The sequence below is a fragment of the Thalassophryne amazonica genome, chromosome 8 (genome assembly GCF_902500255.1).
Source record: "Thalassophryne amazonica chromosome 8, fThaAma1.1, whole genome shotgun sequence".
NCBI lineage: Eukaryota > Metazoa > Chordata > Actinopteri > Batrachoidiformes > Batrachoididae > Thalassophryne > Thalassophryne amazonica.
In genome coordinates this window covers 96,213,037-96,229,934 of record NC_047110.1, presented here as the reverse complement: position 1 = coordinate 96,229,934, position 16,898 = coordinate 96,213,037, and the positions used below count along the sequence as shown (strand labels likewise).

Sequence of the window (16,898 nt, the reverse complement as noted above, 5' to 3'; positions counted from 1 at the left end):
CACATCAAATCCCAACATTTCTTCCTCTCACTGAAACCTATTACTCACGGTGGTGGAAACAAAATGAAGATAACCACACACACACACAAATACACAAGAGCCATCAATCAGCGCAGAATGAACCAGACACATGTGCAAAGTCAACTCACCTCTCTGTCGAGTAACGTGGGGGAGATGACAGTGACGATGTCGCCTCTTTCCGGGTCAATATAGAACATGTTTGGTGATGGTTTGTCTGGCGATTGTCTGATGATGTTGTAGCGCAACACCGCGTTATTTGTAGCGGGGTCGTCTGCGTCGAAGGCCGTCATCGTCATTACTGTGGTACCTGGAGGAGACAGGGAAGGACAAGGCCGACTTCAAATACAACTCATACTGCAGGAGTTACAGTAACTGCAGGTGAAAATTAAAAGGGGATTAAAACACACTGCAAGAAATTACAGCAAAAGTTCTATTTATATTTTACCTCACTGTGATTGGCAGCTTTTCATAACAGACATATGGTCAGGTCAGAACAGTAGTACTGCACATTGGCACAAGGAAACAATCCAGGCAGAAAACTGGCACAACCTCACCTCTCCAAGGTAACCATCTAGGAGGTCTGTCAATAAAGTATAGGTCCTTTTTATTTTTTTCAAAAACTATATGGATTTCATTCATATGTTTTTACGTCAGACATGCTTGAACCCTCGTGCGCATGCGTGAGTTTTTCCACGCCTGTCGGTGACGTCATTCGCCTGTGAGCACTCCTTGTGGGAGGAGTCGTCCAGCCCCTCGTCGGAATTCCTTTGTCTGAGAAGTTGCTGAGAGACTGGCGCTTTGTTTGATAAAAATTTTTTCTAAACCTGTGAGACACATCGAAGTGGACACGGTTCGAAAAATTAAGCTGGTTTTCAGTGAAAATTTTAACGGCTGATGAGAGATTTTGAGGTGATACTGTCGCTTTAAGGACTTCCCACGGAGCGAGACATCGCGCAGTGCTCTCAGGCGCCGTCGTCAGCCTGTTTCAAGTTGAAAACCTCCACATTTGAGGCTCTATTGATCCAGGACGTCGTGAGAGAACAGAGAAGTTTCAGAAGAAGTCGGTTTCAGCATTTTATCCGGATATTCCACTGTTAAAGGAGATTTTTTTAATGAAAAACGTGCGGACGGGTCCGCGCGTCGAGACACAGCCGGCGCGGTGCGGCAGCACAGGAAAAACACCTCCGTGTTGATAACCATTTGTAAAATCCAGACGGCTTTTGACGGCTTTCAGTGGAGTGAGTATATGAGAAATTGTTTAACAGCTGGACATGTTCCAACTTGTCCTTAAGGCTTCCAACAGAGGTGAGCCGACGCTGCAATCCATCCGCACGTCTTTCATTAAAAAAATCTCCTTTAACAGTGGAATATCCAGATAAAATGCTGAAACCGACTTCTTCTGAAACTTCTCTGTTCTCTCACGATGTCCTGGATCAATAGAGCCTGAAATGTGGATGTTTTCAGCTTGAAACAGGCTGACGACGGCGCCTGAGAGCGCTGCACGATGTCTCACACTGTGGGAAGTCCTTAAAGCGACAGTATCACCTCAAAATCTCTCATCAGCCGTTAAAATTTTCACTGAAAACCAGCTTAATTTTTCGAACCGTGTCCACTTCGATGTGTCTCACAGGTTTAGAAAAAATTTTGATCAAACAAAGCGCCAGTCTCTCAGCAACTTCTCAGACAAAGGAATTCCGACGAGGGGCTGGACGACTCCTCCCACAAGGAGTGCTCACAGGCGAATGACGTCACCGACAGGCGTGAAAAAACTCACGCATGCGCACGAGGGTTCAAGCATGTCTGACATAAAAACATATGAATGAAATCCATATAGTTTTTGAAAAAAATAAAAAGGACCTATACTTTATTGACAGACCTTGTATTTGCTGCAACTACATGGGCTGATAACCAGTTTCACGGTATACCACGGTATGAAAAAGCCATGGTATGAAAACCACTAAAATTTTCCGTTATACCATCCCTACGGTATGAGTGGGTTATGAGAATTCTTGACAGGCAGAGCGGAAGCGGCCGCTCTTCCCCCTGGCGTGCACCTCTGTTTCTGTCTAAGAATTGGTAGCTAACGTTAGCTAGCTCTGCATCATGGCTGATGGAGGTGAAGCCCGCACTGAACTTTTCCCTCCGTCTAAAAGGACCAAGTTGGCTTTTTCATTTTATTTTCTGTGGAATAGCCCTTCAAACCAAAAACGGTGGCAACAAGGCACCATAGCTATGGCCTGTGTCGGACGCGGAGCGATTCAAGATACCTGCTAAGGATTACATGGAAGGAGTAAACTTTAACCCATCTTTGAAACCACTGAGAAGTACTAGCGGTGGACTCGAGTTGTGCTTGTGGTCAACCAAATTTCTCCCACAAACATGTCAAGAAGGACAAAAACATATATCCCAAGCACTTTGTTGGTGAAGCTGGGCCAATATTAAGCATCCGGAGCTCCGGACCTTATTCCAGTCACGTTTCTCCCTAAGCAGGTAAGTCATGTTTCCCACGGGGCAGATGCTACATGTCTAAAAGAGTGATTATTATTTTGGTATTTTCTCTAATGTTATCAGTGGTATAGTGCCCGTAGCGATAGACATCATGTCAATTAGTGCACCTGAATCACCCACGCTTCATATGCAAATAGCCATAATGTTGTTAAAGCACATTTTAAAGTTATACATAATACCATGAAACCGCAGTATTTTTGTCCACGGTTATCATGCCATCTAAATCTCACACTGGCCCATGCCTAGCTGCAACTACAAGAAACATGGGCATCTCTTTTGCCTTTTACAGTTGCTGGCGTCCTCAATACTAAGGCACTCGAGTGTTGACTCGTGCCCGATGAGTGGTCAAAATGACAGCTGATATTCCCCCACAATGCAAGTGGCATGCCTCATCCCAGTCTCCCTCTGTCACTATTTATTTGGCACAAAGTCCAATGACCAGTCCCCAAAGATCATCCAAAGGGACCTACTACCAAAGACATCCAGTCATTACCTGATGTCACTAGTCACAACCCAAAGATTCTAGCAGTAGCTAGAAAGTCCACCACAGAACCTCTGCCCATTGCAGCACAAGAACAGGCCCTACGCACCAGATCCATAGAGGCAGACGTCTACCACAGCCAAAAGGACCCAAATACATCTGTATCTGTTTGTCTCACTCCCCAGCTTTACAATGTTTAAGAGTTCTGTGGCTGTTTAATTGGCACCTTTGATGCCTATGGAGCATTTCTTTGCAAAATGTTTTTACTTAGTTTAGTACATGCGCGCGTGCACACACTTTCTGACAGTTAAAGCAAGGCACTGGCATTTCACTTTACGTGTGCAGGAGGACAATATTGGACTAACCAAGGCACTTTTAATCCACACGCTCTGCTTCCAACTTTATATGACTTTTATTCCATGGAAGTGTGCGCTGGCCCTTGAATATTCCTTCAGAATGTACACTGACAAAGTCCTCCTGTGCTCCATCCATTGTGACCATAAACAAACTTACCACCGAGGCAGCAGAGTTTTCCGGCTACATGTTCATGATGCTTTCAAGGGAAATAAGTAATTTTCACATATAATCTTATGAACTGTAGTGTGCTTACTGAATTTACACCAGTAACATGTTACATGTGATTACAGTATAGTTGCAAATCAATGTATGGCACACAACATGGACTATAAATGTTTAAAATCTTGTTTATAGGATCCAACATCAATGTGATTTTGCTCTTGAACAAACTTAAATGAATGCAGTGATTGTGATAAATTACCCAAAAATTGATTGGAAACCTTTCAGAAATGTTGCTGCCAAAATGCTCATGTGACCAGCCCCATACTAAAGTGCCAGTCGGGGAAATAAATGGATAAATAAATAAACCTGTGGAAACCTCAAACATGAATAATTTGACACTATAAAATTCAGCTAGGTTAAAATAGCCAAACATTGCAATTTCCATAAAGAAAATGGAGGAGACGAAAAGAGAGACCTGATTTTATTTAGTTATTTTTCTTTGGGGTGGGGGGGGGGGGGGTGGTGATAACACATGTACTTAATGTACACATTTCTGTGTTTTGTGTATTTGTAATTATTATATACTGAAAACATTTTTCATATGTTTTCAGTTGTTTAGCAGATGTTTGAACTATATGTGGATGATACTGAACTGTAGGTCATCAAGTGGGTCAAAAAATTCTAACACGTGTCAAGGTCAAATCTTGCATAAATGTGCTTAAAACAGCTGACCAGCCACACACACAGAGTTATTTGAAATAAGCATGTGAGCACAAATCCACTGCAATACGCACACTTATGTCTTCTATCTGACATAAATGATACAATCTTGTAAAGGACATATTTTTTATCCATTACATATGTATTGAAATGTGCATTTCTGATATTGAAGCAATCATGGTAGCAGATGTGTGACAGGTATATTTACAAATTGCATGCATACTGTTGCCAAGACAGCCGCTTAAAGACTTAGCCTTTCATATTAATGTTTTTTTTTCCTCCTTGGTGTCAGCTGCAACAGCAGGGTGCACTTTATTTAGTAATGGGAATAAAAATGGAAATGCTGCCCACTGCAGCTGAGCTAAAATAGTCAGCAATCCTTGACACACCCTCAACCTTCAATTGGTGTCTCTTATTAATGAGAAGGTATGCTCGTTATCAGTACAGACACACATACAGAGGAAATGGAGCACTCGTGTTGTGTGTTGGGGGGTTTGGCTGGACATTTTGGTGTTTTCTTTTCTTTGCTCTCCAGGTGGTATGCAAACTGGTTTTTTGTCTGTGGAGACGGTGCTGGCAGAAGAGTCCTTCACCCTCATCAGCATTAATAGCTGCACCTGTGGATGATGCTCACGTGTAAACTTAAAGACTTTCAGCTGAAGCAGATAATGAGATGGCGTTCTGCATTTAAGCCATGAGTGGTTCAAGCAGAATTGCCGGGAACTCGACCTTGCGACGTTCGTTTGTGAGACACTGAGGACCGTGCCAGGGTTTGACACATCGTGCCTGTGAAGGAGGACGGGTGAGGGACACATGCTGTCAGCACACATCAGAGGTGATGATTGTCTAAATAAGTGTTAACAGTAATTTGATATCTTGTTACGCAGTATATTTGAACATTGATGAGAATTGTGCAGCTCGCTTCTCACTGCCGTGGTGTACGGAATGATGATCCTCCACCTGTTGTGAGAAGCTGCTCATTTACATAAAGCTTATATTCAGACCTGAATGTGTTGCTGATAGTGTGTGCCTTTGAAGGATATTTGTTGTAGCTGTTGACTTACCTCACCTTTTCCATCCTTCACAGAGTCAGTTTGTCGTGTCCACCTGGGGGGTGTTTGGCGGTGAGTCTGGGTCCAGAAGCGTCGGGCTTTGATCCATTTGGGCGCTGGAGAGCGCGCCGTCCTTCACCTCGCCAGACAACCGCACATTTATGTTGTACACATTATTGCACAGAGGGGAAATAAATTTGTTTTGTTTTTGGAACCGCTTTCTGGTTATTTAGCGCTGGGTTCAGTCAGACGCTGGTCCGCTCCTCAACTCGCATCTGCATATAACAACTCGTGTCTTACTGGAGTTGTCTTTTCCCACACACAGCAGAATCTATCGACTCTCTCCACCAAGTGTTCAGTTCATCAACTGGACATCTCTCGTGATTGTATTTGTCTGTTTTATTGTTGTCTGATTCTGTGTTCTCCTCTTGAAACTTAACCCTCTGGGGTCCGAGGGCATTTTTTTGGACAGTTCACTCGCCTGGCATAAATGTTTTATTATTGCTGTTAACAGCTTTCCCTGCTTCCCACAATTAAGTTTTATGTCTTTTTTTCAGGACAATCTGTGTTTTCATAATATATATGCTTTTGTTGTGTTTTATAAGTGTAATAAAGATTTACAATCATAAATAAGAAAGGAAAAAGTAAAGCGGAAATAGTTTTCCACACACATTTACGAGGTCTGTTAGAAAAGTATCAGACCTTTTTATTTTTTGCAAAAACCTGATGGATTTGAATCACATGTGCTTGAGCCACCTTGAACCTCCGTGCACATGCGTGAACTTTTTCACGCCTGTCGATTTTGTCATTTCCTGGTAAGCAGCCTTTGTGTGGTACATGTGCAGTGCGCTCGGCAGATTTTCATTTCAAGGAAAAAGACGGAACGACTGGAGCAGCGCTACTGCATCAAATTTTGCCAGAAACTGGGTGACAGCCAGGTGGAAACCATTCGGATGATTCAGACGGCTTTCGGTGATGATGCTTTGGGCATCACACAGATTAAGGAGCGTTCCAACCGGTTTAAAGACGTCCGCACAATGGTGGAGAGTGAGCCACGCTCCAGTCGGCCATCAACATGTTGAAATGACCAGATCATTTCCAAAGTGAACACTGTGGTGATGCAGGACCGTCGTGAGACTATCCGAGAAATTGCAGAAGAGGTGGACATCAGCACTTTTTTGGGACATTCCACTGTGACAGAAGATTTGGCCATGAAAAGATTGGTGGTAAAATTCATGCTGCTGCTGATGGCGGCGCAAAAGCGCCTCCGTGTTGGAAGTCTCACAGGACATGCTGTGACATGCCCACCTCTTCCACAATTTCTCGGATAGTCACACGACTGAAAAGTCACCGAAAGCCGTCTGAATCATCCGAATGTTTTCTACCTGGCTGTCGCCCAGTTTCTGGCAAAATTTGATGCGGCGCTGCTCCAGTTGTTCCGCCTTTTTCCTTGAAATGAAAATCCACAGAGCACACAGCACACGTCCCACACAAAGGCTGCTTACCAGAAAATGATGCAATCGACAGGAGTGAAAAACTTCACGCATGCGCATGAAGGTTCAAGGTTGGCTCATGCAAGCACATGTGATTCAAATCCATCAGGTTTTTGCAAAAACAAAAAAGGTCCGATACTTTTCTAACAGACCTCATATTCAAAACACACAGCAAACTATAATAACTGTTTTGACACTTTATAAAGGTAATTTGAGGTCTTGTGTGAAAGACTGTACAACAAAAAGGTTCAAACAATAAACACAAATGCACATTTTGAACAATAGATACAAAATGGTCTATGCGTTTTTGTTTGTCTTCATCTCAAAGCAATTTCTTTCTGCTATTACACAAAGGTTACATCACAAACTTCTACTTCTACTGTGTTTTGGAGTGTTCTGTGCTGCTCCTAAAGCAGCTTTCATTCACACTTTGGCCCACTTTGGCTCCTTACAGTCTGAGGAGCGGCCCTCCCCCTCGCTCCATTGATATGGTAAACAGTGCTTTACGCCGGGAAAGCAACAGAGTTATCCAGTAACATTCACATGCAAACTAGTTGAGCAATCCTGATAGTTACACACTTTATGTTTGAGCATGTGAAATTGTCATCAGAGGCTCTCCGTCTGCTCCATCTGCTTTCACTGATCGCTGTGCGTAATGGCGCAGGGCGCATGGAGCCCACTAGTATGTACTCATTAGAGCACCCAGGGGGCTGTTCAAACGGGCCAACTAGTAACATATCACTCCTGAAAACAATCTTTGGCTTTTCACGTGAGGTAAATCTGCCCTATGATTGGATTTTGGAAAATCATGTGACGGTGAACCAATTCTGATTGGACACTCACATTGCGCATGTCATCACCAGTGATGCCGGTAACGCGTTACTTAGTAACGCGTTACTCTAATCTGACCACTTTTTTTAGTAACGAGTAATCTAACGCGTTAATCTTTCCAAATCAGTAATCAGATTAAAGTTACTTCTCCATGTCACTGTGCGTTACTATTATTTTTCTTTGTGGGTCGATAACAGCATTAAACTTGGTCTGTGGGCAGGAGGTCGGGGTTCGACTGAACTGCCCACTTTAAGCGAGCTGTGAGCTTTTAATCCGCGGTTTTTTGCAGCTGCTCGACTCATCCTCACCTCTTAAAGTGCGGTGATCAGCACACCTGCACTGAACTTTACAAAGACATTTTTATACTTTTTTTCCTCCTTTATTTAGAATTCTGAGCTGAGCCGCTCTGTATCTGGTCGCTAAAAACAGCTGATCCTCCGCGACGCGTCAACAACTAACACTATTTTCCACTCAAATGCACCTAAACTCTCTTTCTGAGGACCACATGATGTGAAAACGCAATAAAACTTTCTTACCTGTAAATCTGGTCATGTTTTCTGCATAAATAAATGTTATCCATTCTTTGTGCTCAAACGCCAAAGCAGGGGCGAATCTAGATGGAATGGGGGCGTGGGGCAAGGATGTGCCCCCTCCCCCACAACACCCCTAGATTAAAGGTGCAATTTTGAAGCCGTTTTTTACTACAACTAATATTGCTTAAAATAATAATAATTTCGACAAGTAAAATGTTTAGAGAGAATTTAAATGTTAGAAAAATGTTAGAATTTAATAGTTACCTTTATAAACAATGTAGGCTCGAAATTGCAAGTTTTACTGTTACAGTGCTGTCAACAGTTAAATATGAGGTCAAGAAAGACGTCTTTATTTTACTTTTTATAAAACAAGTATTTATTTTCATTGAAGTCAAGAAAGGGTGACTATAAAGTGAGTTTTGGCAAAACAGGTATCATTGTCATGTTGAGGTGGCAGAGGGTTGTTGTCGGCAGCTGGGAAAAGTAACTAAAAAAGTAACTAGTAATCTAACTTAGTTACTTTTACAATTGAGTAATCAGTAAAGTAACTAAGTTACTTTTACAATTGAGTAATCAGTAAAGTAACTAAGTTACTTTTTCAAAGTAACTGTGGCAACACTGGTCATCACACATCTTCTATGAGGAGTACAAAGATGGCTGATGGCTGGCTCGAAAGTCCGCGGAGTTAACTTTTCAGCAAAAAAAAAAGTAAGTTTCTATCTCATATCATTAAAAAGTTATTTATAATTTAGTAAAGCTTGGTCTTAGCCGTTGTATACGACAGCGTCGGCCACAGAGGGTTAAGCTGCTTTCCTGGCCAGGCTTCCCTTGGAAAAGAGATCTTTGTGTTAATTGAATTAAAAACAGTTAAGGTCAAAGGTTCGCGGCACTCAGACCCATCTGAGACACACAAATACTTTGCTACACTTTCACAATTTAAAACAATCTATTAAAGATTCTATTAAATTGCACAAAAAAACCTCTGGGTTGGCATGAATGACTGTGCCTTCAGTTTTCCACATTATAAATTATCAAAAGCTTTTATTTGCTCATAATCCTGCCCAGTGGGCTTGTTTATAATCCTATGCCTGGATATTTACCTTTGCACAATTGTTGTTAATAATAATCCAGTCATTTCACACTGTTTATCAAAGGTCAGGTCAAAAGTAAGACAGGCCAGATGTGCTTCTCTACAGCCACGTCCTCCAGCTTCTCCTGGTGGGTTCTAAGGTGGGATCCATGAACATGTCCCCAGAAATCCTCCAAAGAGAGGTTTTCATGGGTTTTGTATCACTTCACTACAGTTTGTTGAATACGTGAAGGAGCACTGGTCCCATAGCTGAAGGATGAAAAGTAAATCACACTCACCCACTTACTCATCTTCAACAACTTACTCCAATTAAGGGTCACAGGGGGCTGGAGCCTATTCCAGCAGTCATAGGGCATGAGGCGGGGCGCACCCTGGACCACTCTATCGCAGGGCCACATATAGAGAAACAAACACATTCACACCCGCACGCACACCTACAGAAAATTTAAAGTTTCCAATCCACTTAACCTTTTCCAATCCACTTAACACAGGGAGAACATGCAAACGCCACACAGAAAGGCCACAGGTGGGAATCGATCCCATGACCTTCTTGCTGTGAGGCAACAATGCTAACTGGTATAACTGGAAGCTTCACAGTCTGACTCAGCTCCCTCTTCAACATCACTGTAAAGTAAAATCCACATTATTGGTGATGCTGCCCAAATCTGTCTGATGATGTCACGCTTCATTTTTATCTTACTCGTGAACAAGACACCACAACACTTGAACTGTTTCACTTGACAAAATGACTCACTCACAATCCAGAAGGAGCAATCCACTAGTTTTGAAAAATCTGCTCCATAAATAACAGTGTCTTCAATTCTGAAACGTACACACTCCATCAATGGTCCAAATAATGAATATTAAAATGCACGTAAATGACATGTCCAGGCAACATCAGTAACATTTCATGAGTTAGTACACTCTATAGCCAAAAGGGCATTAAAATTACACCTCTCTGCAATATGATTTTTTTTTTGTAAATAAGGTGAAAAGCAGCACGGGTCATGGTGTTGGAGTAGTCCACGTCAGCTGTGACATATAACACAATTAATCCTACACAAAGACAGATATCACAAAATCAGATGGTGTAGTACTGAATGGATGAGAGTATATGTTTCCCCATGGATGGGATACCAGTCCATCAGAGATTACTTCCCAAGCCAAGGTCAGTACCCATTTACTGGTCACTGAACTGGTCACTGTTCACTGTCTGTGCCCTTGTCCAAGGGCACAGACAGACCTATTGGCAAGCCAGCTCCTAATCCATTGAGCTGCCTGCTGTAAGTCTGGATGCACAGACCTACATAGAGGTGCACTAAGACAATGCAGTTGCAGTGTCTTTTCAAAGAACACTAATAGGTAGTGTGACCAGGAATAAATCCCAGGTGTACATATTGGTTGTCAAACACTTATCCCAATGAACTACCTGCTCCACCCTACAAGGCAGGAATGTTATTCCACCAGGTTGTTCTGCTTAAAATGTATAAACATGAAATTTGAGCACTGTTATTCCCCCATTTTTACGCCCATCACTCTCAACCAATTTTTTTTTACGTTACCCACAAAAAACTGGGTGGACACAGTAAGAACCTCTGTAATGTTGAACGAACACAGTAAAAACTGATAAGGATGTGGCATGGTCTCCATAAACATGAGGGATGTGGTTGAATTTTGGACATATTCAAAAATACATAGTGAGGACATGCTCAAATTAGGAAGCAGTAAGAATTTAATAAGGACAGAGTAACAAATACATTGACTTATTAACATAAATAAACCTAGTAAGGATGTCATTGAGTTTCACAGATAGGCTCCCTCAGCAGTCTCCTTCAGACTGTTTTTGATAATTTAATATTTGCTGTCCATGGTTCTGAAATGCAGCAAAATAAAATCCCCCCCACCTCTTCATACAAACTGAGGTTAAATAAATGGTAAATGGGCTGCATTTATATAACGCATTTCCATCTGCATTAGACGCTCAAAACACTTTACAAATAATGCCTCACATTTACCTTGATGTGAGGGTGCTGCCATGCAAGGCGCTCACTACACATCAGGAGCAATAGGGGATTAAGGACCTTGCCCAAGGGCCCTTAGTGATTTTTCAGTCAGTCTGGGATTTGAACCAGGGTTCTGGGTTCAAATCCCACCCCTGCCACATTTCTCCATGTAATGTGGAGTTGCGTCAGGAAGGGCATCCGTCGTAAAACCTGTACCAAATCAACATGCAGATCCACCTTGGATTTGCTGTGGCAACCCCGAGTGCAAACAAGGGAGCAGCCGAAGGGACTTACTATCTTCTGGTCTCAAGCCCAATGCCTTAACCACTAGACCATCACCTCCCCTCACTTCAAAGCATGTGCCTGCACAAACACACAGAGCATATTTTACTGTGTGTTGAAACAGATGGGGATATTTGGCAGAAGAGCAGCTTTTGTGATGAGTTTATTGTTGAATCTGTGTGTGGACACAAGAAAACCTGCAGAATGAATAAAAAAGGACAGGATGGCTACAGTGAGTATGCGCTACACATAGTGCCATGTGACTGTTTGAGGAAGGACATTTTAGAAGTGGTATGTGTGTGATCATGGGCATGGTAAAAAGGTGTTTGAAACCATGAGAACCAATACACGGTATTGACTTGAAAATTGCACATTTTCCCACTGACTACATCCTCAACGCGTTCGTCAAACATTTCTGGACACAGTGTGATAGTCACGGTCCTTGTCTGAGTATAATGGGCCACTAAGCCAGGAGTGAACTTATCTGACAGAGCTGAACTGGCATCTGTGTAAGAGGGAGAGTCAGCGTGGTGGGACAGGCATGCGATTTTTGTTTATTTATTTATGTGCGTTTCTCTTAGCAACTAATCAAGACAATACTATCAAAATGTCTGCAAACTGGAATGACAGCACAGACCAGGAGGGCCTTTACCAGCACGAACTGATGAAGAAGATCCCAGAAAAATGACTAAACATCTTTGCCTTAAATATACTTGGGGATTTGTACTTCCAGTGTGTATGCTATATGCAGTGGTGGGCACAGTTCCGATAATCCGATAACAGATAATTATTGAAGATAATGTGTTCATTATCGGATTATCTTTTTAGATAACTTTAAAAACCATTATCGGACTAATTATCTTCCGATACATTTTTGTCCCATAACTTTTAGACCGAAAACTTAGTAAACAAAGATTAACAGTATCAAACATTTTTAAAATTTAAAATCAGTTGTTAAAAGTTTCCTAACAGATGTATAGTTCTACCCTCTGCAAACACAAGAGAGCTGTTTTTCAAGAAACCACTCTATCCTCTACAGGCAAAAAAGAAGTAGCCTCACAAAAGAAAAATCATTTCCTTTAACACCATACTGATACGCTCGCAATATCACCCAAGTCATCCAGAGGCATACATTTTTAACTTATGGTTCAAATTTTAACCAAACTAATTTTGGACAAGTTATTTAAAATTACTGTCATGTCTGATGTTTTATAAAGTGAAAATATCATAAATATGTTTTAGTTTTAAAGTAATGTGCTAATTTTAAGGTTTTAGTGAGCACATGCTGTGCCAAGCAGTGCATTATGGGTGATAGGGTAATTTCAGTACGTTCACGACAGGACAAATGTATTTCAGACAATCTGCTCAGGCTCCACGGAAAGCAGCATTAAACTCTAGTGCCTAAAACTCTCGTGAATATATTCTCTGGGTTTATAGACATTATTGTATTTGCGTTTGTTAAATTCCACACATCTTAAATGTAGCAGACACGGATTATCTGGAATTTTGTTTTGGCAAGTTTTTCAGGCCTCTACTGGCCAGTAGTGTTCATGGCAGTATTCGCCCTAAGTACTAAGCATCTGGGCACCAGTAGATGAAAGTGTTCTATTTATTTTGACCCCGGTTCTATCAGATGTTTTTTACAAATTAAGTTTAAAAACAAAACAACAACAACAAAAAACATTACAAGACAGCTCTGCGGTGTTTGCACATTCACAGTGCGGGCGGTTGGATGCTTATAGCAGCAGGATACAGAATAATATCAAACAGGTTTAATTTTCATTCGACTATACAATCGGCGATCAGGAGGTAGTCGTGAGATGTTGAACGCAGCTTGTAACTCCATGTACACTACACAATGCAGACACGCGATTAACCTAAACTCGGTCCAAAAAATTCTCGCACGAATGAAAAATCATCTGAAAAGGGCCAAAACTCGCACAGTGTAAAGCCAACATTTATGTGTCAAGATAAAGTGCACGTTTTACAATATAACGTGCGCACATTCTCTCCACATGCAAAACATTTTGCGATGACACTTCCAGGGCTCCATAAAAATGCCTGTTTTTACAAATAAAAAATGGAATATTTTACAAAAGCACATTTATCTGTAAACACCAACACACGACACACGTCACATTAACGTGTTGATTTACATAATGAATGACTGAACCAATCAGTGTTTAGCAGAGGCACTTTTACCCAGAATCCTTTGCGATCTGTCTGTGTTTGTTACAAAACCTTAGAATTAGTGCATTATTCAACATTAAAAGATATATTTTATATTTTAACTTTGTACAAATGACAGAATTGACATTACTGGTGTTGTGACCCACAACAGGGGGCGCAAATGAACGGACAATAGAAGAAGTCAAATATGAACACTTTACTGTTGTGAATGCCACAACTACACACAGCAGATTATAGAATGAATACAGAGTCAATCAATCAAGGTGTCGTGTGGGTAGGCTCGACGATAGGAGACGAACCGGAACCACACGATTTCCTCCGCCACCGAACCAGGAGAATACTGGAGCCGCCAAGTTCCGAATTCCCCAGGTGGCCACCATCTCCATGTGTCGGATCTGGTACTGCTGGCGAAGAACAAAAACAGTCAGGTGTGGGTGTGTGTACACCCCGTAACAAGTATGGTGGTTATTCCACCTCCACCTCTCATCTACACTCGTGCAGCTACTGTCAATTACTTAACTGGCGGGATGCAAGGCAGAGCAGTCGCAGCATACGCCGGTTCTTCAGGAAAACAGCTGCAACAACGTATTCACTGAAACAACGTTAGTAATACTCAGGCTGAGAACGTTACCTCCGTGGTAGAACGATATCTCGGCGACGTGGTGGAGGTGTCATCCTGCTTTATTAGGGGTGAGGAGCAGATGATTGGTGACAGCTGTCATAGCCGATGAGTGACAGCTGTCACCCTGGCCGCTCTTGTCGCCCTCTCATGCCTGAAGCCCGCACTTCAGGCAGGGCGCCCTCTGGTGTTGGGCCAGCAGTACCTCCTCTTCTGGCGGCCCACACAACAACTGGAGTTATTCTATCGGTACTAATGTTATTTATAAATCAAAACCATAAGTCAGCATGACTTTATTTTCCAAGACCGCCGCCTGACGGGAGCGTTGTGACTGATAGAGAGCTGGCTTTGTGGCTGCTCTCAGGGTGCCTTTGTGCTGGAAGCTGTGCAGTACACAAGAGCTGCCAGCAGGGGCAGGATGTTCAAAGATAAAAGTGTGGCCTCATTGTTTGGGTCTGTTGTCACTTTTAGTATTACTAGAAGCTATTGTGGCGTTAAAACTCAAATACAGTTTATTAGTAGTTGCAAATGTACCAGAGACAATATTGGAATTTATCTATCGGTTATCTGTAACTTCCGATACATTTTTGGGTGGTTTATCGTTTTATGTTTATCAAAGATAACTTTTCAGTTATGTGATTATCTGTTATCGAAGTTAATTTTTTGGTTATCTGTGCGTCACACTAGATTACATTGCTGTCCATGTCCTACCTCTGATTCTGGAATGTGTCATGTGTCTGATTGTAGATTTTGTCATGTGTTTGTGGGATTTTGGCTGTTACTTATTCGCTTGGGATTTGACTTACTGCTTTCTCTTGTCTGTCACTTGGGGGCTTGGTGGTGGGCGGATCCCCTTCTGTTTTCCATGCCCTGTTCTGGATATTTCCTACAAACCTGTTCCCTTTTACCTGTTCATCACACCCTGTATTTAAGCCTCTCTTTTCTCTCGCTTCCCCGTCAGATCACTTTATCCCTTCACTTCCAGGCCCGTTTCTTGTGTTTTTCTCAACCTGTTTACCTTGCTGTGATTTTTCCACCATGCCTTAGCCTTATGATTTTGTTACTGTTGCTGATTTTGAACTGCCTTTTTGTGTACCAAACCCTGCTCATCTACACAGTAAAACCTTTTGACCGAATCCCACCTGTGTCCAAGCTTAGTATTTGTGTCCAGTCTTTTCTTGCCACAAGCTCTGATAGAATGCTATCTAAAAATCACACACTGAACTTTCCTACCTTTGTTTGGTTCTGTGTAAACAACCATATTGGGTGTTCTTCTCAACAGGAGTGAAGTGGGATCTCATGCGTATGTGTACGTACCCATACACAGGGTTGGGAGGGTTACTTTAAAAATGTATTCCGATACAGTTACTAGTTAGCTTTTGAAAAATGTAATCAGTAACATAATCCAAGTACCATAATATTAAAGTAATGTAATTTGATTACTTTCAATTACTTCTGGATTACTCCAATATCAAATATGCTAATACGGACAAAAGAAACTAAATATAAATAGTCTTGACTACATAGTACAGTTTATTAAGCAAAAATAAAACTGTTTCTTTTACATGGCATGCTCTGTTTTACTTCACATCATGAAATAAGAGCACCCACAATATTGTTTTAAACACACCCAGTGTTCACCTGCTAAACTTTCAACAAAAAATGCGAAACAAATGAAGGATAATGAAAACTCAGGCATGTGCGGATGAATTTGTAATTAAAAGTGGCTTGCAGAACAATATACAAAACAAAAAAAAAGTCTACTACTTGTTCAGTAATTTCGCACCATGTTTAAGTTATCAGTCCACTTATTGAACTTTCAAAATAAGAACAAATGTTGTGTGGGCCGCTGAAGAGGAGGTACTGCTGGCCCACCACCAGAGGGCGCCCTGCCTGAAGTGCAGGCTTCAGGCACGAGAGGGTGCCAGAGCAACCGGGAGTGGCAGCTGTCACCCATCAACAACACCAGCTGTCACTCATCATCATCAATCACATCTCCATAAGAGCCGGGCAGCATCTTCACCTCACTGCCGAGAAATCGTCTACCGATCAGGTAAACCGCTCAGCCTGAGTAAACAACAGTAGTAACGTCTTTGCTTCTGTGTGTAACATTACTTTTGCAGACGAACCTGTTTGTACGTGAGGAGTAGTCGTGTGTTTGGGGAGTTGGCGTACTCCGCTCCTCGGTTAAGGACTACTAAGTCTACCAACAGGATTTGCACGTAGTTCTGGAATATTGTGATTAAGAGGTGGAGGTGCTTTCCACCATTGTACTGAACTGTTTGCTGGGTGTTCACACACCCACCATCACCTGTCTGTTCTTCCTGCCAGCAGTACCTGATCTGAGAGCCGGAGGCAGTGGCCACCTGGGGACCCAGCGCTTGGTGGCTCCAGGGTTGCTTCAGGTCCGGTGGAAGTGGAAGGCGTGTGGGATCCAGCTCTTTTCTGCCCACACATCACTGTGACTAATTTGACTGTTGATCTCAATTGTGTTGTCTGTTGCTCTGTTGTGCACATTCACAACATTAAATTGTTATATTTTTGGCTTATTCCATT

General features: G+C 42.1%; 1 protein-coding gene across 1 annotated transcript in view; it reads right to left on the bottom strand.

Annotated features, from left to right (window-relative positions):
* cdh13 (cadherin 13, H-cadherin (heart)) overlaps positions 1-16,898 on the bottom strand; it is a 1,165,005-nt gene that overhangs the window by 419,498 nt on the left and 728,609 nt on the right. The window contains 1 exon segment of the mRNA XM_034177015.1: positions 150-328. Within this exon segment, the coding sequence (XP_034032906.1) occupies positions 150-328 (179 nt within the window).